The sequence below is a fragment of the Carettochelys insculpta genome, chromosome 7 (genome assembly GCF_033958435.1).
Source record: "Carettochelys insculpta isolate YL-2023 chromosome 7, ASM3395843v1, whole genome shotgun sequence".
Taxonomy (NCBI): Eukaryota; Metazoa; Chordata; order Testudines; family Carettochelyidae; genus Carettochelys; species Carettochelys insculpta.
Window position 1 is genome coordinate 48016047 of NC_134143.1, and position 15937 is coordinate 48031983.

The following is a 15937-nucleotide window of genomic DNA, read 5'->3' on the forward strand; positions in this document are numbered from 1 at the left end:
TACCACAGAGGTAGGGAATTAAAAAGTAGCATCAAACCTACTTTCCCCATCTCCAATCTTCCACTGAGTACACCTCCACCAGACCAGTGATTTACATTTGAGAGGAATGACATTACAGTTGACAGTTAATGGGAAATCAGTACTCAAGTGATTTAAATTATTATGCTTTTTTAGTTATTGGAGTGCTTAAAGTTATCCAGGTCATTTTAATGTCCTACAATCAACATTATGATAGATAAAGTGTAAACTTAAATTACAGATAGAATAACTCAGTCGTATCAGTCCCATGATCACCACCACAATCTGAATTACAGAATTGTTTAATATAATTGCTATAAAATCGCATCCACAAAATTAGTCCCCCAGTGCCTCTTCTTCTCACAATACAATGATTATCAACTCCTGTTGGAATTTACAGAGGTTCTATATATGTCTCCGGATCCTGTAAGCAATTATGCACATATATAACTATGTATGTCCAGACACTGTATTCATTGTGGCTACTCAGGTATATAAGTATTTTAAAATGAGTGCCTTTAACGCCTCCTGCAACAAAGGGAGAATGGTGCCCCCAGATATATTTCCCATGGGAAACCATATGATTTTTATATAAGTCATTTGCAACTTGTTGCACATGCCTTTTCCCAACACAGCTATTATAGGGTGGATGGAAAATTCCAGTCTTAGTAAAAACAAGTTTGGACTGTAGACAATTTATTGCTAAACTGTACACACACACATCTCTAAATCTGTCACCACCCAAACTTGTTTTATTAAGATTTTGTTATTTATGTTCAACAGTGTGCAAAATACTTCAAAATATTACTAAATATTTTTAGAGCCACCAATGTGCAATGATTCAGGGATACTTCTGCCACTGTCAAAGTTTAAAAGTACCAGAATTATTATATGAAAGACATTTTGCAATTGCTGTACACTGCTGAAATTCAGATTAACTTGTTAGAAGTTAAAAAAATCATAAATTTGCCATTTCAGTTGCCACTTAAATGTATATTGATTCTGCATTGCTTAATGATGGATGCCCAAGGCACCCACTAAAACACTACTGTTCGTGGCAAGTTGATGAACAATCCCAGTTGGTTATAACTTCCCTAAGAACTGCAGTGAAATGAGGTCATTACTGCCATTTCACACTGATTATTTAAATGCCATTTGCCTTTTTCCAGCAGTGCCATTGTTTCCTCAAAGATGATTTGTTTGAATTGCACTAGTGCTGCTGCAGGCTTTTTTAAGAATACAAAGCACTATAGCCTATCAGGACTTCTGTTTAGCACGGCATATTCTGTTTATATATCACACTTTGCATATGTGTGTGGTCACACATATATAAAATATGCATATATGTGTGTGTGAATAACAGAATGTTATATCCAAGTACAGTTTTCATGTATATGACTTAATTTATTGTAGTGCAAAACAATAGCACTACCTGTAAGTGTATGGCAAGTTATCCTATATGAAGGCCGGGCCTCAATTATGTGATCACCAATTCAGAAATAATTTTGAGAGCTACAGGGCTCACTCCTACATTATGCACAAAATCAAAGGCAGTTTTGCCTTATTAGGGACTGTAGACCTCTATTCATGTTAACCAAAAATAAATTTCATTTTCTGCTACTTGGTGGGTGGTGGTTCTGTGTAATTAAGTGCCTCCATTTCTGTAGTTACCCTCTTGGATGAATGAAGGCATATAAAATAAGACACACACAGACACAAGCTAATGCTGTTGTAGGTTTTGACACACACTCTAAGAACCTCTAGCAGACACAAAGGTAACTATTTTGGCTCTCTGACACCCAGCCCTAGTCTCCTGGTTGTCATGCCTTTATTAGAGCAAAGTTTTTATGCCAGCCCCCAGTTCTTTCTACCCAAGCTGCTAATGAAATCCAAAACAACGGAAATTTTGGTAATGCTCATATAAAAAAAAAACCCTTTCAGCACTTGTAAAAAAATAAGTATGTAAACAAGTATCAGAGAGGTAGACACTTTAGTCTGCATCTTCAAAAACAACAAGAAGTCCTGTGGTACCTTAGACTAGCAGATATTTTGGAGCATAAGTTTTCATGGGCAAAGACCCACTTCATCAAGTATGTAGAGTGTAAAAGCTTGTATTTATCATCACATAAATGTGAATACTGCGACAAAGTCAGTCCAATTCCTGGGCCTCTGTCCTCTGGTCAATCCATTAGGATCCCATAAGGGCCCGGTTGCCCTTGCTGGGGTGAGGGGTGATCTGGGGGGAACCTGGCCCCCACCCACTCATGCCGGCTTCCAGCCCAGGGACCCTGTGCGGCTGCCAGTGGGAGGAGCTGACTCCCTTGGTCCTTGGCACAGCAACTCTCCTCCCTGGGCCACTTCTCCAGATGATTCCCCCCTGGTACCTTCTCCAGGCCATGGCAGTCCAGGGCCTTCTCTCTTGATCTTGTAGAAGCTCCCGCTTTCTCTCTGTGATCTCCGGTGTTTCTGTTGTTTTCTCTGCTCCTCTCCTTGCGTCTCTCTGCTCTCCTCTCTCTCTCTCCCCCTGCCCTTCCCACTGTGGGGGGTTTTAAAGGCCTCTCATTGGCCCAGTCATTGGGGTCATCTGGCTTTAATTAGGCTGAGCCATCTCCCACCTAGCCACCTCTGATTACCCTGCAAGCCCTTCTGCTTGTTTAGGCTTCCTTCATCCTGGCCTTGCCACAATACACATACCTAAAAACAGTATCATATTTCAACATTGTTAGTGAGATAGATGAGCCCGAGACCCAGCAGCTGATTGTTCTCTGCCCCACCACCCTTACAAAATTTCATGCCCCCTGAAAGGGCCCACCTCCCACCTTGTGCACCCATGTGCTAGAACATGACTGTAGTGCACTCATTTCAAATGACTCCTGCACCAGGGATAGCTACCGGTGGGCTGCTACAATTCAACACAATTTAGGTATCTCTTAATCCCAGGAGTCACAGGATGAAAAGAGGGTAGAAAAATGCCTCTGGCCCCCTCATCTTTATATCAGGCATGTCGTGCTGAATGATTTAAAATGTTGTTAATAATATATTAACTTGACGACATTTGCATTGTTTATGCATGTGGAGTAGTATTAGAGTTCACAGTTCCATGGGCTTCACCTACTGAAGGGTGACAGGACTGCACACGCTTTAGGATGTCAATAAATTCTGTGGTAGTATTTAGGCACTAGAGTTCCTAAGATCCTTCTCTCTCACACACACTAAACCCTGAAATTGCATGCAACAGGTAGAAGTGGTGCTCACACACTGATATAATGTTTCCTGCTGATGGGGGCTGGCCTTCTGAAAGAGACAAATGAAGAAGTCAGAGTACCTGGGGTAAGGGGCCCATACATGGCCTTAAATTGATAGTTCCTGCTGTATCTGAGCAGAAAAATAAACCTAGACTATAATGTAATATTTCTTTCAATGTTATACTTAAAATAATTACATGGGATCTTTTCAGGGGGATAAAGCACATCACATTTTAATGATACTATAATTTAATTATTTGCATATACGGTAACCCCCCAGAATGCACACGTTCAAATTGCACCTCACTTATGCTAACAGGAGTTAAGCACAACTCGAAGCTGCTCTGTGGCTGTCTGCCTGCCTGGCTCCCCCAGACAGCTACACTGCTGTGGCTGTCTGCCCAACGTGGCTTCCCACAGCTGGGAAAAGCCGTGCTGCCACAACTGTCTGCAGCTCCCCAACTCCCCTCTACTCACTGACTTAATGCCTCCTGGCTTGCCCACATTATTCAGACAATTTGACTTACATAGGAATTGCAAGAACGCAACCCCCACGAAAGTTGAGGGTCTACTGTACATATGGCATATTATACCCACATGCTCACACATACACACAGAATCCCAAACACTTTTTTCTGTGTGCTAGTTACCATTACTCACTGGCCAGGTGTCTCAAATGTGGGGGAGGAGAGGTGCAGAGCAGGGCTTCTGTCAGTCTGGATTGATGCACCAAATTTGACAAGGTGAAACCTAAAGATTCGTTCAAAACTCCTCATCCTTAATAGGACTTTTCTTGTATTCAATTCTATGCATTTTGCTCTGTCAGCTCCTAATCAGTCATAATCAGTTTGTGTAACATCTGTTTTCCTGGAAGCTGTTTCTCATTGTCATTCTCATTTGGTAATAGTATGTTGTTGCATCCTTCCCGGAGTAATTTCAAGCTGCATTTTCTGTCACAGTTAGCGCTACTTGCCTTTAACTCCAAGGCTGTCTGTGTGTCCTGCACCAGTCTCCCTTTTACAAAGGGCCCACCTGATAACGTCTTGATGCCCCTGAGTCTCCAGCTCCTCCTTTGGCCATCTGGACACAGAAGTAAACCTTTGAGCTTTTTATTTCTTCAAAACTCACACCCCTCACTCATTCATTCCTTGATTGCCTCCCAAGAACGACAGATTTTCTTCCCATCGGCAAAAGGAAAGTTTTGTTTGTACAAGCTTCTCATTGTTGTATTATATGTTCTTCTCACCACAACCCATATCATAGTTATGCCTAACATCAATAGTATGATCATACTGAATCAGAGGGATCCTTCTGATCTCTTTCTGCATGGGTATCAGATACACACACAGATTAGTCTGCCTGATGCATCTCTACAAGCAGCCTAAAAGATTGTTTTTTCCTGTTAGCCAGAAAAGGGTGACTGGAAAAGTTATAGTTGCTTAACATTTATTCCTGCACTAACCACTAAAATACATTCATTTAATCTAACACCAATAATTAAGATACATCACACAATACATCATTATATTATAGAACTCTATGCTAACACTGCCTTTTCAGGACAGGCCCAAAACAAAACTTCACCTGCAATCTATGTCCTACAGGGCAGCCTACTTAACCACATCTTGCAAATTTTGCATTACATCACTAAGTGGTGTCATGCTGTGGCTTTCTTTCTCATTAGTCTGATGAGTCACCAAAAGCTGGGAATCTTACTCTTCATTCTTCTCTGTTCATATAAACTTTTATTTTAAATTTATACCCTTTGAATTGATTAATATCTCTTTGCTCCATAGTTAAGGGTTATAACATTAACTATTCTAACTGCCTCAAGTTTCTATATATGTTCTTCCAACTCAGTATGTTGATTTAATGAATTTGTCCACTGCGCATTATTTAAAAAAAAAAACAAAAGCACACTTAAATCTCTTACTTTACTCTACTTTCTGTGCTACAATAAGGCTGCACAGGTCATGGTTTGTTGTGGGAGAATTTTCTTGCTTGAATTCTGGATGTCATCAGATTATCTTTTCCTTTCTTCCCTTCTGCATTCTCCAGTTCCTTCCCAAAATACAGGTTGAACCTCTCTAATCCAGCATCTCAAGACCTGACCAGTGCCAGATAAGAGAATTTGCTGGACCGTGGGAGACCAGTATTGTCTAGCAACATTACCAACACTTTCACTGCTTACTGGGCTCTTAGAAGACATTCAAGGTTAAATTACAGCTAAATAACGGCACAGAACACTGAGATCCAGAACTGGAAACAAACTTTATGGGACCCTGCAAAACTTGGCCACACCCATAATAAGTGGTCTTCCAGTTAACTAAAATCATGCTGGATTAAGGATGTTGATGGATGAAAGGGTTCTGGATTACAGAGGTTCAACCTGTAGCATGAAACCAATAGAAAGAGCACAATTACAATGTTCCCATGAAATTTAGTTTATTGTAGTCAGGATATCTATGTTTTTCAAATTCATTTTGAAAATGTCCATCATAAACAGCTGTAACAGCATGCAGAGATCTATAGCAGCAACTAAAACAATAATGACTTCAAAAGTTCAACCCCTCGCAAAAAATAAAATAATGGAACCGTGTTAGTCTATATACTATCAAAACAAAAAAGCAGTCAAGTAACACTTTAAAGACTAACAAAATAATTTATTAGGTGAGCTTTTGTGGGACAGACCCACTTCTTCAGACCAGTTGGTTGGTCTGAAGTTGGTCTGAAGAAGTGGGTCTGTCCCACGAAAGCTCACCTAATAAATTATTTTGTTAGTCTTTAAAGTGCTACTTGACTGCTTTTTTGTTTTAAAAAAATATGGTGTGTTTATATACACATGGAGGAGAATTTAAAAGTGTCAAGGGAAAGCAAATGATAAACCAACTCTATGCCATAGACAAACTCCAGAAGACAGTCCCAATGTGGATTCCCATAACTGATTATTCAGAATGGAGAAATCCTTCACCTGGGCAAAGGTGAATGAGAAAATAAAAGATCCTGAAATGCAATGTTTTGTCTCCACTAGGCTAATGAATTTAATTATGCTTCTGATATTAGGGTGTTGGCTGTAAAGGAAAATGCTTGAATGATTATTGAGCTAATGGCAGCAAAATGAATCCATCTGGGGCACTGGAAAGATAGTTTTGCACCAAAAGAGGCAGACTCATTTGTATGTTGGCCTCTGATGGCTTCCTAAAAGAATAGCACAGTCTGAGTGAAGAACCACAGGGATGTTTCTGAGAACATCAAGAAGTCTTTTTGTTTCAATTTATTATTATTATTATTATTATTATTATTATTATTATTATTATTATTATTATGTTGCCTGAAGTGCCAGTGCTTTCCAAAAACAGAAGGAGACACAGTCCCTCCCATGAAGAGTATGCACTCTATAACGACAAGTCAGATGCTCCACATTAGGGTGTTTCTCTCCATTATGTTGATTTGTGTCTATACTTGTTTGGATTGAGTTGAGGTTTCATGATGTTACTAAATGGCTCTTGTTTGGTTGAATTAATTATTTTGTTTCACGAAGAAGGGTTTTTTCGAAGATGGGGTTCATTTTCAAAAGAGCTCTATCTAAGCTGCTTTTTTTCTTTCGAAAGAATCTCTTCCAAAAAGAGATTATGCATATGAAGCATAAGATAGGTGTAAATCAGTGCCTCATTTGCATTTCTGATTTACCTCATTTTTCATTCCTCTTTTGAAAGAGGAAAGCAAGTGTAGACACCGCCAAGGTCTGTGGAAGTTGTTTTTTTGCAGTCCTATTAGATACCCCTTTTCTTCAGTAATCAGTATTGATAGTCTGGCACTAATCAGATAAATTGTTTCTCTACACGCAAATTAGAATTCAACCATCCTTTCCCATTCAGCCACAATACATTATAACAACCTGTTTTAGAGTGCTCATTAACTATCAGTCTGCTCTCCAGCTTTCGGCTGTGCTTTTCCTGTACCTCATCCTCAAGAGGATTTTGTTGTTGATGTTTTGTGTTCATTTTAAGTTAAACCCAGCCTCTTTGTTTTAAAGGCTTGTGGTTATAAGTGTTTTCATATAAACAGACTGAAATTTCTGGAAAAATATACAATTAAAGGCTATATGTAAGGAAGCAGGAAAATAGAAAAGCAAAATTAACATATTATGCAGTGTACAAACTAGCTACAGCAGAAAAATGAAATCAAGTGGACAATGGATCTATACAATTGCTAGTTGAAATCAGTAGTCAGATGGTCAGATTACAGGTAATAAACATTTTCATATAAACAGACTGAAACTTCCAGAAAAAAATACAACTAAAGGCTGTACAATTGTTAGCAGAAGGCAGACGGTCATCTTATAGGTAAATAAAGATCAAATAATATATGTAATTGGCCAAGCAGATGTGTCAAGTAAGTGGAATTACATAACGATGTATGGTGAGAATGTGAAATCAATGTAAATTAAACTGAGTGTTTATTTGTCTGTTTCTTTTTTTTCCATTTTTAAAATTTCTTTTTTTTTTTAATGTTTGGCCTTTCAGGTACAATGTTTTCCCATACTAGTTCAAGGAAGTCCACTATCAGAAAGAATGCTATCTTGTTTTCCTTTTCTCTTGAGATGACAAGTCTCTCAAATCATACTTTCACTTTCCAGTTTAATGTTCTTCATCCAATTTTCCCCTTACCTTTCATTCTTAATTTTATTTTCCTCCATTCTTCTTCATTCACCTTTCCATGAATATTTGTTAGGGGATCCGATACCATTACACGTTATTTTATGATGTGGAACACTTCTTTATTACAGAACCTTAATAATATTGTTTAAAGCAGATGCATGCATGTTTTTCTTCAGGTTTCAGCATTCTCTACATGGGAAAAAGAATTACACAAAATAGTATTTGATCCACGCTACCTTCTGCTAAACTCTGAAGAACGTAAACAGGTGAGTTCAGAATTAATAATGTAGGCTGTCTATCCAGCATCTTACTGGTGATATTTACCATTGTAATTGTTTGCCTCACAAAATAAAAAACAAACAAACAGGAATAACCATTGGGTCCAGGTGCTGCTCTTCTGAAAGTCCTGTCTCCTATACTACTAAGTCTCCATGTTGGTCAACCAGTAGAACATAGCTATCGCCTTTGTCCTGAGTTGTAGTGAGAGAGAGATGGGCAGTTATATAGCTAGAACCAAACTCCAAAATGGCTTTGAAAATCAGGGAGGACGGTCAGCAGTGGGATGTTGCTACTGCGATTTGTGTTACTTTAGCAGATGGACTGGTGCACTTTGCACTCATTAAACATCTTTCCAATGCATGTTTGTTTGTTTGTTTTTCACTGATACATGTTGCAATAGTTAACCCTGGAGTTAATTAACGAATGGAATGATGATGAGCAGGTTTTCATCAAATATGATGAGCACAGTTTTATGGAAAGCTCTGAATTGAAATGGATGTTTTTTGCAGCCATGGCTATTTGCATATTCAGTGTCCGGATGGTTCCAAAGGACTTCAAGGCTCAAACCAGCCTAAAAAACTGAGAGCAACTCCCCTCAATAATAGGAATGTTATGAAGAAGTTCTCTTCTCCACGTGTTCCTCTCTTATTATGTCTGTCACCTTGGATTTAGCTCTCAACCAGATGCTCATTGTTCAAGAGCTTCAGGAACCTGAGAGTTGGTTTTGTTAACTTTGTGGGGGAGGGATAGCCTAGTGGTTTGAGCTTTGGCCTGCTAAACCAAGGGTTGTGAGCTCAGTCCTTGAGGAGGCCATTTAGGGATGGTGGCAAATAGATGCCAGGGATGGTGCATGGTTCTGCCAAGAGGGCTGGGGCCTGGACTAGACTAGACTAGATGACATCCTGAGGTCCCTTCCAGTTCTAGGAGGTGTGTATGACATACAAGAAATACAGAACTGGGTGTTGTCCTTGCATTGCTGATGCTCTCATCAATCATACCTCCACAATTCTCCAAATGGCTTCATATAGTTAATAAAAGTGATGCCAAAGAGGACTGAACTTTGTGAGGCCTTGGAAGTGGAGGTAAAGTTGCCTGTGATACACAACACATAGTGATAGTTTCTTAAGAAAACACAAACAGCAATACACTTCTGTCCTTAATATTTAAAAATATATGAACACTCCCTTTCCATGTAATCCCTTTCCAAATTTTATTCTTCTGTATATGCTTTATAATAAAAAAAAACAGTCTAGTAGCACTTTAAAGACTAACAAAATAATTGATTAGGTGATGAGCTTTAGTGGGACAGACCCACTTCTTCAGATCATAGCCTTACCAGAACAGACTCAATATGTAAAGCACAGAGGTCCAAAAGTTGTTATCAAGCTTGGCAAATCAGAAGAGCAGAGGGCCGGCAGGACAGGGTGTGGAGTTGGGAAATCAAGAGTTAGATAAAACAAAATAAGTACAAGAGCTCTGATAATGGGCCAGGTAATTGCTGTCCCGATTCAAACCACGAGTTAATGTGTCAAATTTGAATATAAAAGAGAGTTCTGCACTCTCTCTTTGCAAACGATTGTTTAAGTTTCTTTTCAGTAGAACACAGACCTTCAGGTCATTAACTGAATGGCCTACTCCATTAAAGTGCTGGCTGACAGGTTTGTGAGTTAGGAGACTTTTCATATCTGTTTTGTGTCCATTCATTCTTTGTCAAACAGTGTTTACAATTTGACCTATATACATAGTATGTGGGCATTGTTGGCACATGACGGCATATATGATGTTAGTTGAGGAACATGACAATGTGCCTGTGATTCTGAGAATAACCTGGTTAGGTCCAGTGATTGTATCTCCCAAATAGATATGTGGACAAAGTTGGCAACTTTTGGACCTCTGTTCTTTATATATTGAGTCTGTTCTAGTAAGGCTATGATCTGAAGAAGTGGGTCTGTCCCATGAAAGCTCATTGCCTAATAAGTTATTTTGTTAGTCTTTAAAGTGCTACTTGACTGTTTTATTTTTGCTTTGATAGAATACAGAATAACATGGCTATCTCTCTGTCACTATGCTTTATAATGTTTGACTGTGAAAATTAGAGAAATGTTTGTATTTCCTTCAGTGTCTCAACAAGGGCACACTGTAGACATTCCTCAATCAATCAAGCTTTATTGTTTCTTTTTTTTTAATCAAGCATGTGCATGATAGAATAAAACATAATGAACTCACAATAAAGACATCATACAGAGTTTAGGCTTGAAGTCTTGCTGACTTGGACCTCATTTACGGGTTATGTTAAATACTCAAGGAAAATGACTATGAAGAACAAGAACTTGGCATAACTATATAGAGAAGATCAAAGTCGTGCTAATGCTGGTACTGAGACAGAAAATAATTCAAGCTTAAAATCAATGTAGAAGTGGAAAATAATTAGATGCTCTGTTGAAAAGCATGGAAAAGGTGAAGAGAGAGCACCCTGCATTTTCTGAGCCAGCAATCAGATGAACCAATGTGGGAACTATTTTCAAATGTGCATGTACTAAAAATAAATCCATGCATTTTTGGGAAGTGCTGCCTAAAATAGTTCACTGTAAGTAAAGATTAATTAAAATAGAGCCTTTCTATTTAGATGATTTGCTGAATATTAAACTGTGAGGTATCATAATGCAACATATTTTAGTAAAGGGTGTTGAAATACTAGAATTACAGACATTTAGATGTTGTGACCTCAAACTGGAAGCAATTACACTTATTTACGACCCATAATTTTCTTTTATTTCTGAGGACGAAGGTGGTCTTGGACAAGATTAGATGAGTGACTTAATGAATCATCATATATTAGTTTCAAAATAACTAAAAATAGTAAGAGTAGCCATTTCTCCTGTCATCAGATGTGTGGAAAACTTTGCCATCACAGACCCTGATTCCAGGGCCCTATTTCAGATGAAACTGTTGTGTGGGGAGGGGTAAAGGAAAGGAGGAAAATCATTTTTGCTGTAAATCTGTACATTTTAGGCATTAGGGAGATGTATGTCCACGCAGTGTTGGAGTTATCTGATTTAATTCATGTTTTGGTGACTCTATGGTTTTTTGAAGACTACATAAAAATTAAGTATAGGAATCAGTGTGTAGGTCATGGCTTTTTATACCATAAATAATTGGTGCTGCCTCCTTCTTGTGGTCTCAGACAAGCAGGAAGCTTAAAAAGTATAAGTTAGCTGTGCCCACAACCAGAAAGGGCATGAACCCATTTTATCTTGCAGGTGTCTGAACAAGCAGGGTCTCCTGACTTGATCTTTGTCTTGTATTAGTTTACTCATGATGTGAACTTTGTTTCTTTCTTTTTTTGTAGTTTTCTTGGTGCTGTCTGAGGAATGGAATGATATGTTATGGTTTACTACATACTTGGTCTGTTTGCTTATCAGTATTTCTCAAGGGGCTTGTCTACACTACCACCTTCCTTCGAAGGAAGGATGGTAATTAGAGTGTTGGGAGTTTACTAATGAAGTGCTGTTGAGCATAGGCAGCACTTCATTAAGCAAATTTCCCCCTGCGGCAACTTCGAAGTTTTAAACTTCGAAGTACCAGCATGCGTCTAGCCACGGCTCACCTGCCAGTACTTCAAAGTGCTGGGGCTGGAGTAAGGGGACTTCGAAGTTGCCCCAGCACTTCGAAGTACCGGCGGGTGAGCCGCGGCTAGACGCATGCCGGTACTTCGAAGTGTAAAACTTCAAAGTTGCTGCGGGGGGGAAATTTGCTTAATGAAGTGCTGCCTGTGCACGGCAGCACTTCATTAGTAAACTCCCAACAACCTAATTACCGTCCTTCCTTCGAAGGAAGGTGGTAGTGTAGACAAGCCCAAGGGATTTTTACCACTCAGTGGAAACACACTACAGCATTACTCATTAACTTAGTGTGAAATAGACTATTGGAAAAATAGGGATATGTGAAGAAGATATTATATCAGATAATGAAGCAATCTGTTAATTTTTATTTATTAAGATCATCAAGTGTTGTCATTTTGGGGACTCCTTTTCTGCAACATGCTGAAAGAGATTTCTTAGTGTAATTCTATTATGCATTGGAATTCACTGTCAATAGAGGTGAAAGGAAGGATCAAACACTCTGTTGTATTTTTCCCTTATATAGTTGTGATTTGGACAAGTGTACTCACTGTGCAAGCAATATGATGAGAGTGCCCTTCTATTGGAACCCAAGAGGCAAGCTATATATTCTCCAACAAGCTCTTCTGTATACTACTACTTCTAGAAAAAACAATTATGATTGCTAGCCCAGCACTTTTGGTGTAGATAAAACTAAACGATAACGACTTTACCAGTGCTGGAGTTGAATGCATGGTGATAGCACTAACAATGGCAACATCAAGTGATTATATATATTTCATTTGTTCCCATCACACACTTATTCAAGTTGTAAGAATACTTACAATCAATTAATCTGCTTTTTTGGCTTGAGTTTCCTGATCCTTTTTATTTATCCCACTTTTAAGTGTACAATTTACCGGAGTTATTTCTTCTTTTAACTGTACATCAGATAAGAATCCATGTTACTACAGTTTCATTTCAGTTTCACAGAGCAGACTGAATGATTTTTCACTTTATCTTGCATGAAATGTAGATTTGCACATATGCATCATTTATGAGTGAATGAAAAGTCCTTAGTATCCAGAGGAGCTTTGTGTACTTTTTACAGTGCAAACAAGAAATTGGCAAATACAGAAAACTAAGAGCCTTTCAATGAACAGCTCCTTTAGTTCCACCATTTCAGCATTAAACAATTGTAAATATCTGTAAGCAAAACATTTAGTTTCTATTCTATACCTAGATAGTTTTTTCTTTGTAGAGCACAATTCACATAGCTATTCAGGTGCTTAAAGATGCAGTTAGGCATCTCAAAGGATTTTTTTAAAGCATTTAGGTGCCTACATCCCACTGGTTTCACATAGACATTATTGGCTTCATATACATGGGTACAATGCATCATATGGAATCAAGCTGAGCTGAAGGACCATTCAATCTTTCTTTATGTAACTTCCATGAAATTGCTTTGTGAGCATCATGGACAGTTGTCTGCTCACAGTTGGGAGTTCAAACAGCTGAGGGAAGATTCATATTTCAAACCAAATGAATATAATGTGAATCTTATGAGTGTTTAGCTGTGAGCAAGATAAATAATCTACAACTATGACAAGATCTGGTTAAGATTGTACTTTGTGTTAGGATGCAGACACAACAGTCCAAGCTGACATTTCTAACGCATTATACAGATAAAGCACTGCAGTTCTGAAAGGCTGCAACCCATTGATCTACCATGTACACCTCAATGTGTTTGTTAATAAATACTTTTACATTTATCTCTTTAAAAAAAGATATTTGAGCAGTTTGTCAAGACCAGAATAAGAGATGAGTACAAGGAAAAGAAAAATAAATTATTGCTAGCCAAAGAAGAGTTTAAAAAACTTCTGGAGGAATCCAAACTGTCACCAAGGTATGGAGCTATGTTTTGACACAATTAATATTGTCGCTCATTAATACAAAAAAAATAGAGGAGAAGCCTGGTAACAATAGGCTTTGATTGTTCTCCTTGACAGCCTGTAAAATTTCAAAGTTATCTTTTGTAGAAAAAGTATTATTACAAATTGAGACTTGCAGGTGGGGTAAAGTCATTGGATTATCCATATTTTACTGTTGCACTAAATAGAAAGGTCATCCTATGCTTTGTTTCTCAATAATAGTTGAGTACCTTATGACTACTGGGGACAGGTAGTGTTGTAAAAATAACAAGCATACAAGTGTCTTTAATTAAAATTTGCTAAGCATTTTCTATTTGTTTGTTTTTGACAAACAAGAAATTACATTTGCTATAGTAATTAATACTGTGCCTGTGTGTCTCAGTGAGATTTTAAGTTCCTATTGCTTATTTCACCAAAACTGTTTATGCTCTAGAATTGTATATACGAAATTAAATTTTTAAGGTATTGCTGTGTCATTGTAAATTATTCAGGTAATTTTTTCTTTATAACTCTAGTAAATCATTAGAAATGAAGAAACTAGAGTCTCTAACTAAAAATTGAAGGTAATTATATGACATTGCATATCCACATATCAAGAAGTAAACAACATTTTATCAGATTTTATTGAAGTAATAATTAAAAATCTCTCTTTGACAGTGGAACTAAGAAAACTCCAGGCTAATATGACATCTTATAATTGATTCAAGCAGTTGTGTTTTAATTTGCAAGGATAAATCCATTCTGTATGTAGTTGTAATATTCATGGGCTACAACAATATAGAGGATTTTGCACTTTTTGAGGTTGCCTGAATCAGCTGCAACACCCAAACTGCAGTAATAATCTCACCCTTGAAATAATCCTTTATCACTGGCTAAAAGAATCAAATAATGAACAAGTAATATCCAAGCTGAACATCTGTGCATTACATAACAACACACAATTAAGGAACAACCACCAAACATTCTTATAGGAGTAGATAGTAACTAAAATAAAGAAATAGTCAGCAAGCCAGCCCCAATGTTGGCAAAATAAACCTATTGGAGTGCAAAGCGACCAGCCACAAATATTGCCACAGTAAACACACAGAAGTACATAGCAAACCAGTCTCTGAAATTCCCCAGTCAATTTAGAGCTGATCCCAAATCATCTCTAGACCTAAATTCCCTTGTACTTTTGAGATCCTTTTATTACAACAAATCTTCTGTGAAGTTTAGATCCTTTATTTTGTTTAGTACCAATTATTTGAAGATTATCAAAGCACTTCAAGAAGTAGAATAAATATCACAATCCAAATTGTCATATGTAGAAATTGAGGCATGAGGAGGATAAATAATTTTATGCTAGGTCACACAGCAAGTTAATGGCAGGACTGTAGATCACTCCCAGTATTACTCTGGCAGTTGTGGCACATCTTCTGTTCACAGCACACATTGTTAACCAGCTCCTGAGTATTATAATTATATTTCTCCTCTATTCTGTTAGCTGATCATGGAGCAATGCTGATTTTGACTTTGGTGTTGCCTCTTGTCTCACAGTGGTCTCACTGACCTTCCCAACAAATAGTTTCAGAAGGAGCAATCTTGGTACTCTTAAGACCCATATACAGAGTAAGAAGTAAAATGAAGGACTGAAGAATTTGGTAACGTATTGAAAAATGCAAAGCTTTAAACGATGCCTTGCTCATGTATGACTTTTTTCCGCAGAACAACATTTAAAGAGTTTGCAGAGAAATATGGCAGAGATCAGCGATTTCGACTTGTTCAGAAGAAAAAAGACCAAGAGCATTTTTTCAACCAGTTCATTCTTATTCTTAAAAAGAGGGACAAAGAAAACAGAATACGGCTACGGAAAATGAGATGAGAATTCTTGAAATCTGCAATAAACACACAAGTCAATACTGTGACTGCCATAAAAAATGAAATGAAGAAACAGCATTTTTTGTCTTTTTCTGATTCAAGTTCCAACAATTTAAAGAAGAGCCAGATATCCCCAATAAATACTTTTTCATACTGACATTCAGTGAACACAATCTAAATTTGTTCAGGTTGCTCTGAAGGAACCTGTAGGATATTTAGTTTTCAGAGAATTAATGTTTCATATTGAAGCTCTCTTTTGTACAACATTCGGAGTCTGATGCATTTCTAATTGCCATGATATGTCAATCCCTTAATTGCTTTAATTATGCAAATTACTTGTAATATAC

At 37.7% G+C, this 15937-nt stretch overlaps 1 protein-coding gene across 1 annotated transcript in view; it reads left to right on the plus strand.

Annotated features, from left to right (window-relative positions):
* TCERG1L (transcription elongation regulator 1 like) overlaps nt 1-15594 on the plus strand; it is a 255087-nt gene extending 239493 nt beyond the window's left edge. Inside the window, exons 11-13 of the mRNA XM_074999747.1 lie at nt 8101-8190; nt 13590-13708; nt 15438-15594. Of these exons, the coding sequence (XP_074855848.1) occupies nt 8101-8190; nt 13590-13708; nt 15438-15594 (366 nt within the window). The remainder of the gene's footprint in view (nt 1-8100; nt 8191-13589; nt 13709-15437) is intronic.
* Nucleotides 15595-15937: the final 343 nt, after the last annotated feature.